The sequence below is a fragment of the Cnephaeus nilssonii genome, assembly GCF_951640355.1.
Source record: "Cnephaeus nilssonii genome assembly, chromosome: 12".
Lineage (NCBI taxonomy): Eukaryota > Metazoa > Chordata > Mammalia > Chiroptera > Vespertilionidae > Cnephaeus > Cnephaeus nilssonii.
This window is the reverse complement of record NC_137083.1, coordinates 25052657-25074605: the sequence shown is the minus strand read 5'-3', so window position 1 is coordinate 25074605 and position 21949 is coordinate 25052657. Positions and strand designations below refer to the sequence as shown.

At 39.7% G+C, this 21949-nt stretch overlaps 1 protein-coding gene across 6 annotated transcripts in view; it reads left to right on the top strand.

Annotated features, from left to right (window-relative positions):
• DYNC1I1 (dynein cytoplasmic 1 intermediate chain 1) overlaps positions 1 to 21949 on the top strand; it is a gene marked incomplete at both ends in the record, with an annotated part of 245523 nt that overhangs the window by 163341 nt on the left and 60233 nt on the right. For all 6 annotated transcript variants that reach the window (XM_079786742.1, XM_079786740.1, XM_079786741.1 and 3 more), the window contains one exon: positions 18366 to 18512. In XM_079786742.1, the coding sequence (XP_079642868.1) occupies positions 18366 to 18512 (147 nt within the window). The remainder of the gene's footprint in view (positions 1 to 18365; positions 18513 to 21949) is intronic.

Below are 21949 nucleotides of genomic sequence, written 5' to 3'. Positions count from 1 at the left end.
CAGATCTTTGTGCCTTGATATCCCCTTTGGTCACTATCCCCCTTAAATTGGTCACTATAGCAACTCCAGAGCTCAAACCTCACAGGCACAGTATGTGAGGTTCCCTCCTTTTTCTCCTTTATTGTTTCCCTATTCCCTCTGGGCTTTCTTCTTCCCCCTCTGGATGTGGGGCTTCCTTCCCTTTATTTTGTAAATGTATCCCTTCTGCTGTCTCCAACTCCCTTATTTTATGGAAATATGCCCTTTGCAGCTCTGTAGCTCTGGACTTTTTCCATGGACCCCTTAATTTCTAAAATTTCCTAAACCTGTCATTTTACCCCTAGAAACTCTTATTTTACCCCTAAAAACTCCTTTCAACACTTCCAAAGGAAAATATGGAATTGTCATTTACTAAAGTTCCTATTGGTTGCCTGCCAAAATTATCCTGAAACTACATTGGTGGGAGAAGGGTTGAGTGGCAGTTGGAAATAACTTATTAGGACAAATTTGGAAGTTTTGACATAAGATGTATGGACCTTGATCAACATGATGGTTGGTAGCACCTCTGGTGGGAGAGGTGATTGTGACTTAGATTTGTGGGTTTTATTTTGGAAGGAGAAGATATAAGACTCGGAGGTTGCTAATAATGGCAGAACTTCGGTTTTCTCTGATAGGATTTCAAAATGCTCTGTGCCTCTACTCCTGCCTGAAGATGACCAGCTCCTCTTTTTTGTTGGTTGATGTGATCGTGAAGCATCCATCTTATATGAAAACTGCTGTTTGAAATTTTAACCCTGCTGTTTGGCTTCTGTAAATTCTTGCTTGCTAAGACTACTCCCACTTCAGAGAGGCCATTAAACCTTCCCCAGACAAGGTTATCAGTGCTGGCGCCAGGCCAGGCCTCTGGTTGAGGTCTCAAGGCCCCAGTACATACGGGATCTTTAAGAACTTGCAAAAGGGGCCGGAAACACTCCATATTTGGGAGACAAAGAAGGTGGGAACATATAAATAGGGAAAATTCCTGCATGTTGGGGCCCAGAATTTGAGAGACATTTTCCTCTGGACCCGCGCGTAATAAATGTAACTCCATCTCTCTGGTATTGCTTTGTTCTTCTTCGGTTTTCTGTAACAATTGAAATAGTAATTGGAGAAAGGAATTTAATGTGAACCAAGATACAAAAGAAGTGGACAGGAGTTTTAAATCTCTATTATGGCTATATCTTTGTCTCTATATGACAGTAAGCAAGTCACTTAACTTGGTTAGGAAAATATGTCACAGCAGGTTATAGTCTGTCCACCAGCAGGCAATAGTCTGTCCACCAGGCAAAACAGAACCAGAGTGCATTTTTTGAGCCAAAACAGGGTCCGGTGACCATGAGGTTAAATGAGTATGAAGGCCCTGTGTCTGGGAGGGATCAGAAGTGCACAGTGTGCAGTGATCCTGACTTTGGCTAGTGATGGATCGTGGGAATTAGCTAAACAAACAAATAATTCAAAATGTTTACTTTGCCATTTTCTCGAGATACTTACAGGTTGATCAAATATATATTGAATGCTATGGCAGGCAGAATAATGGCCACCCAAAGATGTCCACCTCCTAATCCCAGGAACCTGGGAATATGTTCCTTCACATGACAAAAGGGACTTTGCAGATGGGATTCAGTGAAGGATCTTGGGATTCCGTTAAGGATCCTGGATCATCTGGGTGGACCCACTGGGATCACAAGAGTCCCTATACATGAGAGGGTGGCAGGAGAGTCAGACTCAGAAGGAAAAGGGATGATGGAAGCAAAATCAAAGTGATGTGATGTGAACAAGACTCTACGTGCCATTGCTGCTTTGAAGATGGAAGGTGGCCAGCCATGAGCCAATGAACGAGGCCGGCCTCAAGAAGCTGGAAAGAAGGCAGGGAAATTGATTCTCCCCTCGAGCCTCCAGAAGAGGATGCAGCCCCGCCATCGCCTCCAGAACTGTAGGATAATAAATTTGTATTGTTTGAAGCCGCTCGGTGGGTGGTAATGTGTTACAACCCCGATAGGAAATGAGTACAAACTACTCATTCTCTGGAACCGTCTTAGGCACAAAACACAGCACAGAGAAAAGAGAAGCGTGTGGTCTCCTGCTCTTGGGAGGCTCACAAGTTCAAAGTGCCCATCTTATTTGACCAGTGAGGAAATTAAGCTGATATAATTAGCATGATTTTCACCCAGAGAATCAGTCCTAAATACCAGCTTATGGATCTTTACGCAACAACATCTGTACCATGTGAATATGAAAAAAAAAATTCCCATTCCGCCTCTTCTTCGACACAAATTTTGTGTGTTACCCTAAAGACGGCTGTCCTCTGACCAGGACAGGAAACTGCTTAATACCAATCCAATTGCTTTTATTTATGAAAGATGTCTTTAGGATAACAGTCCTGCTTTTGCATCTTGAAGTGCTGGAACAATGGAAAGCCATTGAAAGAAAAGGAGGTGGCCTGTTCTCCAGGGCAGTGGCTTTGAACCTAAATGAAGAAACTGTGCCCTAAAGAAGTTAAGTGAGAGGAACAGAGTTTCACAGCAGTAGTGACAGGCCCTCCTTGAACTTGAGTTTCTTGATCCCTTTTCAGCCTCTGCCCATTTTCCCCACAGACACCGGGTGCCTGGATCCAGGTGCTTTTTTAGAACCTGAAATAGGAATCAAGTCCATGTCACTAACCTACTTCCCAGCATACCCAGTGTGGGTTACAAAAGGAAATTAACATGTAAAGAAACCCTTTGGAAACTGAAGGAGCCATGCTAGTTCTCTCCTTATGTTATTTGGCTGGTCTCACTGTTGGTGTCATTTTCAAGTGTGGGGCTTGATTTAATAGAGACAGCCAACAACTGTGGATCTAATCAAGTGGGGCTCAAAGCGCATAGCTTTCCGTGTGGGAGAGCTGTAAGAAACATTTTCAAGTTTTGGAGGGGTCTGAATAAGGCGAAAAGTATTCAAAGAGAGCTGGAAAATCAGGCTTAGGGATCTTGTTTTTCGGGTCTGTTATAGTCACTCTGTGAAGTATTGCAGACAATTCGTTATAATTTATCACACTGATACTCTTAGGTTGGATGAAGCCCAAACACAACTGAGTTAGATGCATATTAAATTACCTCTTACTTAAAAGGAGGGTGGTCTCACCAAGGCAGGATGGAGTTCATTAGCAGGCTGAATTTTTCTTAACTCTTCATTATCTGGTTTCATATTATTCCTTGGTCCCAAGGAACATTGGACACCTCTCCTTTTTCAATTCTTAGAGAAGTTCACGGGGCACTTTCTGAATCTCAGCAGACACCAATTTCAGAGATAAAATAATTATCACATGTCTATAAACAAAACTCAGACTACTATGAAAATTGCTCCTATTCTTTGCATAAAATATATATTTTTTAAGAAAAAGAAAAATATGGTCCTTGTGAATTTTTAAAAATTGTTTATTTTTGTTAATCCTCACCTAGAGATATTTTTTCCATTGATTTTTTAATTTTATTTTTTTATCCTCACCCCAGGGATATTTTCCCATTGATTTTTTTAGAGAGAGTGAAAGAGAAAGGGAAAGACAGAGAAACATCGATGTGAGAGAAACACATCGATTGGTTGCCTCCTGCACAAGCCCTGACTAGGGTCCAGGCTGGGGAGGAGCCTGCAACTGAGGTACATGCCCTTGACCAGAATCCAACCCGAGACCCTTCAGTCCACAGGCCGATATTCTAACCACTGAGAAAACTGGCTAGGGCTGTCCTTGTGTATTTTTATTTTGATCTGCACAACGCAAAATATTCCACTCCATTATGATAATTGACTGACACATGTATTGGGTGTACTCTAACATATGTGATCACATTTCTTCTACCTGACGAGCACAGCCACACACATCATTTAATGAAGGACTCGGTTCAGACAGGATTCTATTGACAGATGGCCTTTCCAAAACTGGAAACTTCAAACTCCATGTAAATGGACTTTAAAATGTGCCTTGTAAGTCTTTTAGGTGGTGTTTCCCCTGGAGGGCAAAAAGGACAGAGAAAAATCCCTGAGGTGCCCTAAATTTAATCATTTGACTCCAGAGGAATTTGTATTCATGCATTTTTGTTTGTCTCTGAGTTGTTTATTGTTTTGTTCTTCTTTTAAAAACTAGGTCAGGTTGAACACTGGGGCATTTGATATCTATTTATCTGTTGGTCTCCAACTTTACATAAATGTTTCCCTTAAGAGGGGATTTATCTCAGCTTAGAAATGAACCACCAAGACATATTTTTATCCCTTTCCACACTCTAGTCACCCTCAGTCTTTGGGTCTCTCGTTAAACATCAAAGAATCTTCATTGGGAAAAGGTTGGGTGTGGAAATTGGGGGATGGGTGAGACTTGGTATTGGATGACAATCACAAAAATCAGTTTACTCTTGTCTCTAGCATTGATCTTTCAGCAAGCACTTAAACCCATTTTTTTCTAGTCCTTTTCAGTACTTCAAAGTAGCAGTTTATCAATAGAACCACCAAGCTAGACACAGTCCTAAGAGGTCATCTGGTTCATCTCGGTGCCTTAGGCATACGCATATCTAAGTAATTCCAGGCAGATAAAAAGAGACAAAGACACTTCTGCCTTTGAACCACGTTGCCTCCTCGGCTATAGGACCTCACTTCCCCTTTGCTTCTCTGAGAACTGTACTCACCATATAGTTTTAATGTGAGGAGGGACGTATTCTGCCTGAATTCTTTTATTTTCCTCCTAAATTTAGACTAATTCCATGCACTGTCACAGCTGGCAAAACCACCACAGTAACTAAAAAAAAAAAAAAAAAAAAAAAAAAAGTGAAGAGTCTATGCATAGTGAAACACTTTAGGCTTTTGGGTTTTTTTTTAATGGTCCCTCTATAATTTCTGACCTAAGTGGCTTGGTAATGAGCTAATGTGGGAGATTCCATGACTCTATGGGTGGACCCTCCAAATGTAGATTTATTTTATCAGCAGGAGGTTGTTAAGTGACATATGGAGACTGAACGTTCTTCTTTTTTCGACCTCAAGCATAAATCATGAATCCTACAAATTCAGAAAGAAATTGCCCACAAAGCAAGACACAGATCTCTCTATCATACAATTGTGTTTAGACAGTCTTGCCAAAACAACAGTTCTGAATCTGATTAGCCTGCTTATTATTGTGCTTGTTAAAAAAAAAAAAAAAAGAACACCTGATAAATGAATTCTATTGGATTCTATAGCTAAACGCCATTACTACCTTTTTTACACAGTCAAGGAAGAATTCATAGACAAAGAAGCTGGCTCTCTTTTTACATGGTGTAACTTTCTCAAGGAGGGGTGGGGGTAGGCAGAGGATAGGGGGAGGACCCATATTTCAGAATGCTGTGTCTGCCCCCTTTGCAAGGATTTAGTGCTTTTTCAATAAAAAATAAATTTAATTTGTGGCTCCACTTCAAGTAAGATGGTTTGATGGTGAAAGTGGAGCAGTCCCAGCTCTTGATTTAGAGAAGTCGTGTGGCTGAATCCCTTAACATCACTTTCATGTGGTTTGGGTGAGCCATTCTCAGAAACCCCAAGCATTTTTGAAGATACTAAACTAAAGACATTCACGATTCTTCCCTCTCTTTTTGCTATTAATCCTTCCTGTTTTAACAAGCACTGGAGTTAATGCTGCCTACACTCTTTCCTGTCAGATTGGAACACTTTTTCTTCTCTCAAATAATCTCTTCTCTCTAATTCATACGACATCAATCAAAGGGTTGGATGCCGACCCATGCCATACCCAAATATCAACTTCCTATTTTTTAATTAAGCAGGATTTAGACATTTGATTTGAAGAAAGCTGGTGCTTTTTAACATGTAAAGCAATCCATATATTCATCTCTTCCTATTCTTTTTATAAAGTGAAAGTTTGCTCTCAGATTGTACCTCATCCCTATTCCAGCCTACACATAGCAACCTGGGTTTTATATTGCCAGAGAGAGAGAGAGAGAGAGAGAGAGAGAGAGAGAGACAGACAGACAGACAGACAGACACTAAAGGGTCAGTAAAGGATTGGAAATCTATACCAGAAAAGATTCTTTGACCTACGTGTGTTTCAGTGACCATTATTGTCATGTATGATGGCATATCCCACCTTGCTTTATCCATAATTTATTAATTTGGAACAAACAAATTAATAAAAATTAAATATATGTGTGTGAGCCTGTTATACTCCCTTTTCATCAGCTGACCTCAAATCTTGAATTTTTTTTTGTCCTTATGTTTTATAAGACCTAAAAAGATCTTTGTCTAGACCTAATCAAAAGTTAAAAAAAAAGTCAAACCCAAATAGAGGGACATTCAAGGAAATACCCGACCACCAGTACCCCTCAAAATAGTTAAAATTATCAAAAACAAGGGAAAGCAGAGAAACTGTCACAAACTAGGGAAAGCTAAGGAGACATGATGACTAAATGGAATATGGTGCCCTAGATGGGATCCTGGAAGGGAAAAAGGACATTGGATAAAAACTAAGAGCATCTGAATTATGTATGGACTTCAGTAATAGTGTATCAATATTGGTTCAGTGGTTGTGACAAATGACCTATGTTAATGTAACAAGAAGGAAGATGTTAAGTATAGGAAGAACAGGCTGTGAGGTGTAGGCTTTTCTGCAAATTTGAAACTACTATAAAATGTTTATTAAAAATGAGTAATGCTTGTTCTGATTCTCTACAGAACTCTGACTAGCTGTCAGGGTTGAAATCAGAGGGAGAGCCACTTATCCTTTACAAACAAAGTTTGTAAGGGAAACAAACTTTATTTTTGCAAATAAGAAAACTGAAATTTCCTTTTTGTTCTGCAATGTAACTGTGATGGGTCACCTCTACTCTAACACCTGGCACCAGCAAGGTTTCTAACAGGTCATGTAGTTGACGGTTTGAAGCAGTTACTTTCTAGGAATGGCTTTGCATCTGAAAGAACTTATTACCAAGATTCTTCACCTTGCTGCTGGGTAGTTTTTAGCTGGAATGTACCACGAAAATATTTGTGTTTATAAAGGCTTATTTTCACCTGGAAGTTTACTATGTGTCTTGCATTTTAAGAGACTCCTTAGGTACAGGTAATGATGAAATGCACCTCAAATTTTTCACTGACAGCTGTTGTTTGAGCTTTTTCCTAAACACAGGCCATCCTTTTCTCTAACTTCCAAAATGTGACCACTCTGTCCAAGATGTCTATCTCATAGGAACCTCTTACTTTAAAAATGCATGTGTATTATTTCATATTTCTTGAGTTCAGAAGACTGTTCCCAAGATCCTGTGTCTGTCTCTAAGTAGTCAGAGGAACTCTTCCCTTTTCACAATAATTAATAACAATTCACATAATTATTTGGGGAGGATAAACAGTCATTGAAGAAGAACTGGTTGTACTGAAATGGCATTTTTGGTTTGGCTGCGTAGTGACAAGATGAAAACAAAGCATTTTCTCCTAAAGCAGTGACAATATACACAGAGCTTGTCTGTAGTGACCCAATTGGTTTCCAGCTGCTAGCTGTTCAGTAGATGCCCATGAAATAATTAATTGGTCTCAACCAGTTCTCAGCAGGAAGTACCCACCTCATGGTAAATATCACTACAGTTGGTACTAATTAGCTTTGTTGTCACCTGTTGCAACCAGTAGGCTAGGAGCTGAGTCAGGTGATCAATTTCTACAGCTCAAAGTCCATTCTGCCGTGTGGGGATGCATGAGACTCTGTCTGTGATTACCAGTCCCACAGCATGAAGTCACAGGTGTGGTGCACAGGAGGGGGGATTGTGTATCTCAATGAGAAAATGTACCTGCATTCAACTGATGCAAGGTTTCACAGTATATTGGCTTCTAAGTCAGTCCGGCTGTAGTGCAGATCTGGGCTTCACCACTTACTATATTGATTTGCTCTTAAGCCAGTGCCTTTATTTGTTTGAGCCTGGTTTTGTAATCTGAAAAAATGGAGGCAGAATTACCCACCTAATAAAACTGATATAGAGAGATGCATATGATATGTTTGCCACTTAGTAAGTATTCAAAATTTTTGGCACACCCCCACAAGCGAATAAGCATGTAACCCAGTGTGACAGTGATAATGATCATTAGCCCTCCTAATAATGAGAAAACTCTCAGGTGTTCAGTGTCAGTCTAGAAAGCTATTCTAAAGGAAAGTGGGGACCTAAACCTTCACTATCCTTTTCATTGATCATGTTCCAAGAGCCTACTCATTTTGGAGGAGAGAGAAGTAAGAAATGTAAACACTAAGAAATAAAATGAGAGGGAACAAAGCAGTGGCATTTTAGCAGGAAACACTTACTGTATCATGTGTGTCTCCAATGGGCAGATTGTGAAAATGGCGTGTGACCCCACGAAGGAAACATCTCAGGCACGGCCAACATCAAGCATGTCAAACTCAAAGGCTAACACGGACCAAATAAACAAGGTTTAAATTTATGTGGACCACAAAAAAACAAAAGCTTCAATTTTCATAGAAACATAGGTTTATTTCAAAAAGTATATTATAAAAAATATAAGAACAGGAGCCCTGATAAAATTAATGTTTTCTTCTTGACACTTGGCATCTCTTCTCTGCTACTATCTTTCCTGCTTTGGGGGAAATCTTGTTCTCAGTGATTACTTTCAAAACTGACCCAAGGTGAATGTCAGTAATTTTGGATCTGACAGGAGACATTGCCTTTCATAAATGTAAATAACTGCTCACACCGTTATATTGGCTGGGCCACAAAAATATTCGTTGTGGGCCTCATGTGGCCCACAGGCCGTGAGTTTGGCATGGTTGGCCTACATTGATGGAAGAGGAAATTCATCCCACAGTGACCTTGGGCCATACCCGGATTCATTGTTTTAGAACGGGTGCTCCAAATTTCTCAGTGATACAAAGCACCAGGTGCTTGTTAAACACACAGACCAACAGTCTCTTCAAAATGTTGATTAAGTAGACCCAGGCTGGGACTTGGGAATCTGTGTTGTTGTTGTTGGGTGTTTTTTGTTTGTTTTTGTTGTGTTTTTTTACTGAAGTGTAGTTGGCAGCAGACAGTATTATACTAGTTTCAGGTGAACAATACAATGATTTGACATTTATATGCCTTATGATGTGATTACCACAATAAGACTAACAGCCGTCTGTCATGGGGTAAAGTTATTATTAACTGTATTCCCTGTCTGTACACTACATCCCTGTGGCTTATTTATTATACAACTGGAAGTTTTTACCTCTTGCTCTCCTTCACCATTTTGCACCCATTTCCCTACCCCTTTCCCTTCAGGCAACTATCAGTGTGTTCCCTGTATGTATGAGTTTGTTTGTTTCTTCCTTTTTTTTTTAGATTCCACATATAAATAAAATCATATGGGTATTTGTTTTTTTCTGTTTGACTTATTTCACTTATTACCCTCTAGGTCCATCCATATTGTCACATATGGCAAGATTTCATTCCTTACTATTGGCCAAGTGATATCCCATTGTATATACATACCACATCTTCTTTATCCATTCATCTATTGATGGAAATCTAGGTTGCTTTCATATCTTGACTATTGTAAATAATACTATAATGAACCTAGGGGTGTGTCTATCTTTTCAAATTAGTGCTTTTGTTTTCTTTGGTAAATACCCAGAAGTGGAATTGCTGGGTTGTATGGTGGTTCTATTTTTAATATTTTGAGGAGGAATCTGTGTCTTTAATCAACTAAGTCTTCTTATGTTCAGATAAGTTTGAGAACCATTGATTTAAAACAGTACTTTTTACTTGACTGCACATGGGAATTTCCTATGGAATTTTTAAAAATATTGATGCCTGGGTCCTACCCCCAGAAATTCTGATTAATTGGTATGTGCTATGGCTTGAGCATTAGGGAATCTTTTAAAGCTCCTCAGATGATGCTAAGGTACAGGCAAATTTAAAGTAACACTAATTTAGGAAATAGCCTGAGGGGTCCATGCACCTGTAAATGATGAATTAGTAATAATCAGATGTGAAGTCACATCACGAATAAATAGATTCCAGCTTTGATTCAAGATGTGAAATATACTTTAAAATTTTTCAGAAAATTCCCTGGAAGTAGTGTGCAAATTATCTTATTGCCCTAGAATTTTGTTGTATTCAAAAGTACTGGTACTGAAGGGACTACCAACTATGATTTAGAGCCTAAATTCCCATAAATTGGCAGTACTTGAAGTATAAGTATGCATATGAATAATAATGTGGCATTTTTCTAATCTTGGCTTTCACTGCAGAATTATCTTTGGTGCTAACTGTACACTATTTTCTCTTCCTCCTCTAATTCATTTTCCAAAGTTAGTAAAAGTCAGGACTTGGAATTCCCATCAACACAGGACCTATAAGGAGACATAAGGATCTGGGAAGCCAAGAGAATCAATGTCCCAGACAGGAGGGGAGGGTTGCCAAGAATAAGGACTCCAAAGAATTAGGCATGTATAGTAACCCTTCTAAGAATTTCTCAACCCAGATCATCAAGGCAAAACCAAGCATTACTGCCCTGACCAGTTTGGGTCAGTGGATAGAGTATCAGTCTGCAGACTGAAGGGTCCCAGGTTCGATTCCAGTCAAGGGCATGTACCTTGGTTGTGGGCACATCCCCAGTGGGGGGTGTGCAGGAGGCAGCTGATCGATGTTTCTCTCTCATCGGTGTTTCTAACTCTCTATCCCTCTTCCTTCCTCTCTGTAAAAAATCAATAAAATATATTTATTTTAAAAAAAGACCAAGCATTACTAATGGAATTGTTTAGGAAAGATTTGTCGATCAAAATGAGGTGTCCTCTGAACCTGACCTTCATTTTCTCTAGAGATGTTTCTTCAAATCACAAACTAGTCATTTTTAACTGAATAGGGGCATATTGTTTATCAGTCTTTAAACTGCATTAATCAATTCAAATCTTCCAATAGTCCCAGGGAAAAGAGGCAAAGAAAATGCTCTGTAGGCAGGGTGAGAACTATCATGCTCCTATTATGAACTGAAAATTCAGGCGTAGACACCTCACAGCATTGGTGGGATTGTAAATTGGTACAACCACTATGGAAAACAATATAGAGTTCCTCAAAAAATTAGAACTACCATATGACCCAGAAATTCCACTTCTGGGTATTGATCTGAAGAAATCCAAAACCCTAATTCAAAAAGCTTTATGCAGCCCTATGTACACTGCAGCATTATTCACAATCACCAAGATATGGAAGCAACCTAAGTGTCCATGCATAGATGAATGAATAAAGAAGAGATGGTACATATATACTGTATATACAATGGAATATTACTCAGCCATCAAAAAGAATGAAATTTTACCATTTGCAATAACATGAATGGACCCAGAGCAGCAATTATCAGCCTTTTTTTATTTCATGACATGCATAAACTGATTACTAAAATTCTGCAGCACACCAAAAATTGCATATTTTTTGCTAATATGACCAAAAAAATAGGTGTAATTTTGATTTGTTCACACCAGACAGCTATTGTTGTGTTGACTGTTGTCATTGCTTTATTTGACAATCTAAGGGAAAAGAGGTCAGTTCCTCTGACTAAATAACCAGGTATTAAATGTTTTAAAATGTATTGCGGCACACTGCAATTGAATATCACTGACGTAAGAGGGTATTATGTCAAGTAAAATAAGTTAGAAAGAGAAAGACAAATACCATGATTCCACTTATATGTAGAATTTAAAAAACCAAATAATAGGAATAAACAAAATAGAAACAAACTTATAAATACAGAGAACAAATTGATGGTGGCCAAGTAGAAGGGGATTTGGGGGAATGGGTGAAAAAGTGAAAGGGATTCAGAAGTACAAATTTCCAGTTATAAAAACAGTCACAGGGATGTAAAGTACAGCATAGGGAACACAGACAATAATATTGTAATAACTGTAGATGGTGTCAGATGGGTACTGGATTTATCAGGATGACTACTTCATAAGGTATATAAATGTCTAATCACTATGTTGTACTTCTGAAAAAAATAAAATATTGCATATCAACCACAATTGAAAAATAAATTTAAATAAATAAATAAATAAATTGAAAATCCACCCCCCCCCCAAAAAAAAAAAAAAAAAAGCTAGTAGGTTTCAGAGCAAGAAGTCAGCTCTGGGGACCCCGAGTGTGTTAACCCTACCTTTCCACCTCAGTGCTTCCTGTGGCACAGAAACTGAAGATTTTCCGGGGAAAGTAAAGAGGATTGAATAATTCTTTGAGGGAAGAGTGATCAAAATGGTCCAGACAGTTGTCCTGAAGATAACAAAAGATTGATAAACCCCATGAGATCAGAACCATGTCTGCACACTAACTTTTTTAAAAATTGAGATATAATTCACATACCATAAAATTCACCCTTTTAAAGTGTACGATTCAGTGGTTTTGGTATAGTCACAAAGTTGTTAGCTATCACCATTATCTAATTCCAGAAATTTTGTCACCCCTCCCCCCAAATTAAATCTTATATCCCCATTCTCTCCAGGCCCCCATCCCTTAGCTACCACTAATCTACTTTCTGCCTTTATGGATTTGCCTATTCTGGACATTTCATATAAATAAAATTATATACTATGTGGTCTTTCGTGACTTGTTTCACTTAGCATAATGTTCTCGGGGTTTATCCATGTGATAGCATGTATCAAGTACTGCATTATTTTTTATTGACGCATAATAGTCCATTGTATGGATTTTCTACTTGTTAATCTGTTCCTCAGTTGATGGACATTTGAGTTGTTTCCACTTTGGGGCTACTATAAATAATGCTGTTGTGGACATTCATGTACACGTTTTTGTTTAGTCATATGTTTTCAGTTATCTTGGATATATACCTTGAAGTGGAATTGCTAGGTCATATGTTAACTTTTGGTTTTAATTTTGTAAGAACTTCTAGACTGTTTTCCAGAGTGGCTGTCTCATTTTACATTCCTATCAGCATTGTATGAGTGTTCCAATTTTTCCACATCCTCACCAACACTTGTTATTTTCCTTTTTTTCTTCCCCCAGCTTTATTGAGGTATAATTGACATGTGAACATTTAACAATCACAGCCACCCTAGTGAGTGTGAAGTGGCATCTCAGTGTGGTTTGATCACTAACTTTTGTATTCTCAGCACACAGGTCTGGGCACACGATAGCCTCAATATTGAAAGGCATGAAAATTGCAAGGGATTCTAAGAAAAGTCTCAGAATGACTAGTTTCTAATCTTTAGGAAATCAAATTTTAGAATGAGCTGCCTTTTTTTTTTAATACAAACTCCGTCAAGAAGTAGCATGCAAGTTAATTTCTAATGGGGTGATAACTTTCAGTAGATGGCCACTCTTCTTAGAGTTTAGAATGACGTGCACCTGGGAGAGAAACTTAGGCAAAGGAAAAGAGAGCTCAGAAGAAAACAAAACCCTTTCCCTTCATCTCCATTCAAGTTCAGTGCCCGGCTTATGACTCCCGTGGTTGGCTTTAGCACCTTTACACCTTGCATGCAGTCAGATGCCTGGTGCTACATGCTTGCCTAGAAGAGAGGTTTTCGACAGCAGTGTTCTCCAATTCCATGTGTTCCCATGTGAGTTCCTTAGGTACTTGCAGAAATACATACTAGCTCACTAGTAGCCAGAAGCATCTGATCTGTCTGCCTCGGAGCCCTCTGACAGGCATTTGCTTTTAGGCAAATAAAATGTCAGCCACCATTAAACAGCATATGGCAACAATATGGCCATTCCCTCTCCGGGGACTGTCTCCCCAGAAGAGATGGTACTTGAAATAGGAGATACTTTTGAATGCAAGACCCCTATTGCTCTCACCCAGGCATGATGGCTGGGGAGTGGGCTGAGTGCCATGCACAGAAGGACAAACCAGATCAAATGTGAACATAGGGGACCGGCTGCGCAGCCAGCGACGGCCAAAGGCGATTTGTCCTAGGCAGCTGGGCCTGTGGTTAAGGGGAAGTACCAGCCCTAAGCTGGTCTGGATTAGCTCTATAAAATAGAAAACAGCCCCCAGAAGGGGTTGAGCCAACTGCAATTGAGTACAGTGGTGTGCAGTGAGCGGAGGGAGACATTGAAAGTGAAGTCTCCACCCGTCTCCTCTCAGTGGCATTCCCTCGGTGAATGGGGTCAAATAAACTGCCTTGTCTCAAAATGGATGATGAGGGTGTGGAACCCAGTTTCCTGGGTCAACTCGTGTTCAAGTGGACATGTGCAATATGGGGAAAGAGGGTCACCACCTCTGCAGAGGACACCAGAAATGGTCACGAGCGATGGCCTGATCCTGAAAGCATAGCCTACGCCTTGCTTGTTGTAATTTCGGGAACTATACAGTATGCAAATCATCAAAATGTGATACATGTCCTGGAATTATACCTCGGGTGTTACTAGTTTTAATATAGTCGGTCAGGCTCATCAGTTTTGCATCAAGCCTTTAACATCTGAGCTTGCATTTTTGGGCTCTTGAGTTGACTGGTCAGCATGGCCACATCAATGAAATCACTGGCCCTCTGAAAACAGAGTTCAAATGTAGAGTGAGGGAAGCTTTGATTAGATAGCATCATCCAAAAATTCTTGTCAACTTGATCATTATTTTTCCACTTGGGTAAACTACTTGATTTGAATGTATAAAGGCCATACATTATTTCTCAAAGTAATTCTAAGGCTCTAGTATTGTAAAGAATAAAATAAAATAGATAAAAAGTTAAAACTACAAAATATATATATATAGAGAGAGAGAGAGAGATTTTTATAGAGCCAAGAATAACAAGGTAGGGAAACTTCTCGTTTCCAGTTGATTTTGTTTGTCTAAATTGTATTAATCATGTAATTTAATAATGTTTTATTATAACACTGAATAACTGAATTAATATGAAATGTTAAATGCCTAGGAAAGTGATTAAATTGTGTAAAAATGATATTATTAATGCTTTTCATAGAATATGCCTCAGAAACTGTACTGTTAAAAAGGAGAACAACAAAAAGCACATATTTTAGTGTCAATCAGTTTTTCTGGAATGCCTTTTTACTCTTTAGCCATGGATGTAACTGACAGGGCAATATCATCCTTTGCTCTTTGTGCTGACAATCTATAAACTCCATGACAATTGGCAGCAACAACTAGATCAGTAGCTGTCTGAACAGCCGGAGGTTGCAGGAGTTTTTTTCCAAGACACTTTGCTCTTAGGAGGTTGATGCATACTTTCCAAATTAGAAGAGGAGCTGAGTTCTCCATCAGTGCTGAGTTGTGGGACTGTTCAAAAGGAACCTAAACATTTGGATGAAAAATAAAAAATTTAGTCAGTCATCCAAACATTTGCCACCATTACATCAAACATCAGGGCACTTTAAAAATCTCAAGAAATGACCGAATTCTAAACGTTACATCTAGATAATTGAGATCATACTGCCTTAACGTTTCCATATGAATGATAGCATGTCAAACGTGGCATACCCTGGAGATCTGGTTTGAGCCTTTATATATATTCTATAACACATAGACTATTTAGTATAATTAATGTATTAAGCTTTAACAATAAGTGAGCATCTTGAGTCACATAACTACTCCTCCATTTCTAATCTTTCAAATATAAAGTAAGTATGTCCACTCCATTCCTCATGGAGATATTGGAAAGACTGGTCTGCAGTAAAACAGGGTAGCTCCTGGTGGCAGAACACTAGTGCCCCCAGGGGTTGTTACTCTTTTTCAGCACTAATTTGACATTTTATCAAATGTAGATAGAATTCTGAATTTGAGATGAGGGCTTTTGTGACATTCACAATTTTTTGAAGTGATTGGGTTAGCACTTAGTGGGCACTCACTATGATGAATGAATGAATGAAGAGTAAACAAACGAATGAATAAAAAAGTAGGAAGTAGAGTTCTCACTTTGTGGGGTTGGAGTCTAGGTGATTGCCGACTAGGTGTTTCAGTTTTGTAGAACTACCCCCACTGTTTATTTTTCCCTAGTTTAGTCTCTCAACAAACTGGATAAGTTTTGGAGTAGTATTTGCTGGGATTTAACTGAAATGCAGACGCAATCAAGTGGTCGAATTCTGGATTTTTCTAATTTAATGACATTCCTTTGTCCATATTGATTGGAGCTTTGGTAAATTCAATTGTTGGTACCACCTGGATAATTTTAAGTCTTTCTGAAGCTTTAAAGAAAACGTTTCCAACATAGCTCGAGCAACATAAGAATTTCATCAATTGAAAACTAAGAATCATTTCTGTGGGATGTGTAAAACAAGAAGCTGACCGGCATTATTTTCTTTTTCTTTAATTCAGTATCATTATTGAGAGTTATTCTTGAACTTTATGAAAACCAGATTGGGGCACACATGCATGTTCTCCATTGAAACGTGTTCAAGGAATTGGAACTGAAAATCATTCAAACTAGGAAAACATGACATTGAAAAATAGTCCACATTCTTTAATCTACCTCAGAGTGTCTGAGACTGTTTTTGACTAGAAAGCCTTAGGCTGGTAGCAGGTCTGATTTTTTTAGAAATGGGTGTTTAGCTTCCCAGTCAGAAAGAGGTCATAATTTTTTTTCCCCAATCACTTCTTTTCTGGCTTGTCAGTTACAACCTTTGATCCTCTTTGTTGCTCAGAAAGCTATGATTTCTTGCTGTTGTCCACAGAAAGAAACCCAAATAGTGCCTGCCACTCAAGGCCCTGTCTTGTCTGGCCCAGGTGACCTCTTCAGTCACATGTCCTACTACTGGCCTCTTCCATGCAACCTCTTTCCCAGCCAAACCAGACTATGGGCTGTTCATCAGGCTCTGTTTTGGTGCCTCTAGTCTTTCCTTCCCATTATCCATCTCTTTTTTGTTTGTTTGTTTGTTTATTTGTTTTTTTATCCCCTCTCCACTTGTTTTTTTGTTTGGGTTTTTTAAAAATATATTTTATTGATTTGAGAGAGAGGAAGGGAGAGAGAGAGAGAGATGGAAACATGGATTGGCTGCCTCCTGCATGCCCCTACTGGAGACGGAGCCCACGACCTGGGCATGCACCTTGACCAGGAATAGAACTGGCGACCTCTTGGTTCCTGGGTCGACATTCAACCACTGAGCCATACGAGCTGGCCTCCTCTCTCTTCGTTGAATGTTCATACTTCATATACATGTCCTTCCATGAGGTCTTTCTAACCATCCTGCCCTTTCCACTTTCCTCTCTTCTCTTTCTCAGCTAAAACAAATCTTCCCCCATCACACACATGTGCGCCTATGATTTAGTCATGGCATGTACCACATTCACTTGCAGGGTGTCGTGGGACAGAAATTCACCTTACTCCGCTTGCCATGGCACCCTCCACCTGCGTGACTGTGTCTGTGCAGAGGCACCTTTTTCGGTTTCATACAAAGGCATGGCCCGGCACGGATGGATTAGCAGCAACTTTGCCTGCCTGCCCTTTTCCTTTACCAGGGCACAAGTTCAGGGAGTGCAGCGACTACCTTTGTATTCCCGTCATGCCTGGTACAATGCCCTTCTTACACGTAAGATCATTTATTGAATTTAATTGAAGGGATGAAATGTATTTACTAAAAACAGTAACTTCCGCACATAAACACAAACATGGAAACCGCTGCAGGAAACAAAATGGGACTTCTGAGCTGATGTGGACGAGCCAACTTGTCTGATTTTAAGTATATCATGGTTCTGTCTCCACGAAGCAATTTCCTATAAAATGTTGTGCCCAGTAGTCTTTTGTGGAATTTCAGAAACCACATTCACGACGCTATGACAGGCCATGGCAGAGTTGGACTGAAATCCGTTTCTGACTGTTTGTTAAAATAGGCAAAGAATAACATTAAGAATTGTCTGAAGTGGGCAGAGTAAAGGTCAGGAGAATGCTCATGGGAGGCGAGGGAATTTGAGGAGGAACCGGTTGGATCAGCCTGAGGTCAGTTCGCTTCCTAGAAGTCTACACGAAGCCAAAAACAGAAAAAGCAATGATGAAAAGCCTTCAAAGCCTTGCCAACACTGTACGTAGTATAACTCGATGTGGCCATGACCTCAAAGCAGAGGATGGCTTTGTGAAATGGAGAATTAATATTAGCTCTGACACACTTTTATTGGTCAATGGGAAAGGTCCATAGAGCAAGCTTTCCAGACCACAAAGCAGTGATGAGCATCAGATAGGTTTTATGCCTATTGGATGGCATGGCCAGGACTTCAGATTTCAAGTTTCAAGGGGTAACCACTGGCCCCCCTCTCAAGGGAAAGTCTGTGTACAAACTGTCCTACTCGCGCTGCACTTCATCATTGCTTTCTGTTTTCCAGAACGTGTGGAGTTTATGTAGTGAACTGTTTTCTCTTCAGGAAGAAGCAAGCTTTCTCCAAGCCTTTCACAGTGCTCCTCTCTCCGCTTTTCTTCACAGTCCTCCGTGATGTCAGTCTGCTTTGCTCGCTTCCATCCCAACTTGGTGGTTGGTGGGACGTACTCGGGCCAGATAGTCCTGTGGGATAATCGCAGTCATCGGAGGACGCCAGTGCAGCGGACACCCTTGTCAGCTGCTGCACACACAGTAAGTCAAGCTCTTGTCACATCCCCTGTTGGCCATCCACGCCCTGAAAGAAGGGATAACTGACAAAAGTACAATGTTTTCAGTAACTCCAAGTTCCACGTATCTAATGTATAGTGATTGTATCCGGACTGACTAAAATGAAGCCGAGTGCCAAGTAGGCGGAGGAAGCACTGGGTTTAGAGAAGTCTCTCAATATTCTGCAAGTTTTAACACACAGAAAGGATTTCTTTGGATGTCCCAAAGGTTACCTGTGAGCGTGGATTCAAGCTAAAAATGGACAGAGGGAGAAACTTTAGAAAAGGCATCTGTTAAATTGTTTCTCTAAACAAACCCTTCACATTTACATGTTAAGATAGAAAGTCATTCTCAAACAGCCCATGAAGAGGAAGCATTTCATGTCTCTGAATGGCACATGAGACTTTTGCCAATAGGCCTTTTCCACTTGTGATTAGAGGGAGTGCTGTGGCTTTAAATTCTGGAATGCGTGGTGTAAGTCTCAACAGTGAAGTCTGCAGTGACAAAATAATCCCCAAGGTTAAAAGTTAACATCTCAAAACCATTACCCATAATTTAGCAGAAGAGGTTTAGTATAGTGTTTGGAAGACAACGACTCTGTCATTTCCTTTAAGAGACTGACAGGTGTATTTAGCAGTTGTTAGGAGGAATGGGAAGACAGGCATGTCTCCATCAATCCTTGCTACCTTGACATTCAGGGTAACTGATGTTCCTTCTTTGAAATGCCCAAATTATGCCCAAGGAAACAGCTCTCCTATTGTTTCAGTTTCCTTAATGTGGTTGCCTCACTTGTTTCATCTGCTGGCCTCAAAACCACTCTAGCTTTAAAAAAGGACTGTTGGCTGTTTCAGCTAGACCATGAAGAGGAAAATTTTTCCACTCTTGTAAGATTGACAATGGGAAATGACAAATACCAAGTTAGTCTTAATTCTTATTGACTGGGGCCCAAGACACATGCAGGTGAAACTAGTTCTTGGGGATCTTGGAAAATTGCTCATGCCTACCCCATTTCTCCAAACTAATAACAGAAAATTGTGACCCACGAGAAGTTGGGCTTGGCACAGGTGTTTGCTCAAGTAGCGTGAAAACACTTCTTGGCTCTGTGTGTCTATCTGGTGTCTTTGCGAGCATACCTTCTGAAATTTCAAAAAATTACAAAGCCAAATGTTAGATTTATTTAGCAATAAGCTTTTGGGAAGAATCAAAATCCAGGAGCTCTTCCAAAGAATTCACCTTTCTTTTTCAAATAGCTTAGGATGTGAGCATCACAAGGAAAAGACAATTATTGCCAAACAATGACATTATTTCTGTTAGAAAATAAAACAACAATTTCTTCTTCTCTTTTGCTGTACTTTGTTGAATCCGTAGCTTAAAAAGTACACAGTCAATTTTGTGACTGTCTTTCAACTTCCACTAATGCCTGGCTGATTGGTACCAGGATCAAAAGTGGTTAAGGAAAAAGAGGTCCACCACAGATTACTAACTAATTTCCTTTCACACCCACCACACATATGTATTTGAGACAACAGGAAATCCTAATTAAAGCAAAAGCCTTCTGCCACACAGTAAGTTTATTCCTAAAATAAATAAAAACAATCTGGCATCTAAACAGGAAAAGTGAGTTCTACCATTGCTTTTTTCTTTTCATTAAGTAGAGTTGTGTATGTCTGTGTCTGTGTATGAGTAGACATGCCCACGTGTCTGCTTCTGTTCTGGTTTCTTTACATCTCTCTCTTTTCTTTTAAACTGAGTTTTATTACTCATGAAAGCAGAGGCCAGTAGTACTGATTAAAGCCAGGGAGGGCCTACCATACATATTCCTTCTCTAGGCATTTGGCTTTACACATTCTTCTAGCTGCCTTTTTCCCTACTATACCCATTCATGGGAGTCCCAGTCCATTAGGGTCTTGGTGATTTGTGTTGATGCTCCATGGCTAACAACAACAACAACAAAACCAAACCAGTGGACTCTTGCTGAAAAACCCTAGGTAGATTTGAGGTCCATAACACTGTTTGGACCTTGCTTTCCCATCTTCAGGGATTTTTAATTAAAAAATTTGGGGAAACATTGGTTAATAAGATTATTATAAGCATTTCAAGGGTACAATATTATAATACATCATCTGTATATTGCATCGTGTTCTCATCCCAAGTCTAGTCTCCTTCCAACACCACACATTTAGCCCCCTTTACCCTCTTCAACCTCCCCCCACACACCTTCCTCTCTGGTAACCACTATACTGTTGGCGGTGTTACTGAGATTTTTTGTGTTTATTTTTCCTGGTCATTCCTTTGTTTCTTTCTGTTTTATATTTCACATATGATTATTGTCCTTTTCTGTCTACCATTCTTCAGTTTTGCTAAGTCTGCTCTTTTTAGGTGAGAATTTGTTTCACCCATTCTCCCACTTGATTTTCATGCAGAGCTTTGTATGATGCGTGGCTCAGGGCTTGCGTTTGCATACTGCTTCAGGTCCCACACACCCCAGCAGAGACTTGAGGAAAAGTATTGTCCACAGGCCCCCCACCAGTTAGGCCCTTTGATAGTAAGGGACCTGATCAGGATAACATTCAGTTTCAGATCTCTCATGCCAGATCCACTAGAGCTGGTTCATTGGAAAGTTTCTGTAGAAATATGGTGTGGAAAAGACATAGAGACTTAGTTGACTGTCCATCAACTGGGTAAAAGAGATGATGTGATTGCCAAAGCAGCAAATGTAATCTTAAGATGCATTAATACAGGCATATTTTTTATCACATGAGAAGTGACAATTCAGCACTCCCTGGATTTCTAGATTCCCTCCGTCAGAGTATGGGTAGATTTTTTTTCTCACAACTCCAATGTTGAGAGGCACTCAAACAAAATATAGCATATTCAAAAGATTGTGACCAGGATGGGGAAGGTATTGAAAACCAGGGACTCAAGGAACAATTGAAGGAATTGGTGATGATTAGTCTAAGTAAGACAAGACTGAGGGAGGAGGGCATGATAACAAACTAAATATTGTTTTGACTTGACCAGTATAATCCCAGAGGGCACTGTACTGAAAATATCTCTTTGAGCTTTCTTTACCCCATTGGTGGAAGGAATTAGTGCTAAAACTAACCACCCCGAAGAAAGGTGTTTAAGCAGAGTTTGGACCACTGCTTGGTAAAGGCAGATGAGCAGCTGGCCTAAATGATTATTGTGGTCCCTTCTGACCAGGAGTTTATATGATAATAACAGTTTGGGAACCATTCTTTATATAATATCAACTTTCCAATATTAAAGATTGTTTCATTGTCATTGTGGCTAGGTATAATGGACAGTAACTCATCAAGAGTAAGACTTAGACTGTCAGCTATTTGCACAGAGAAGCATCAACTAAGCTGTGGTTTGGCCACTGATGGCTAAGCTGCTTGAAATCTAACCCAAATTGCTGC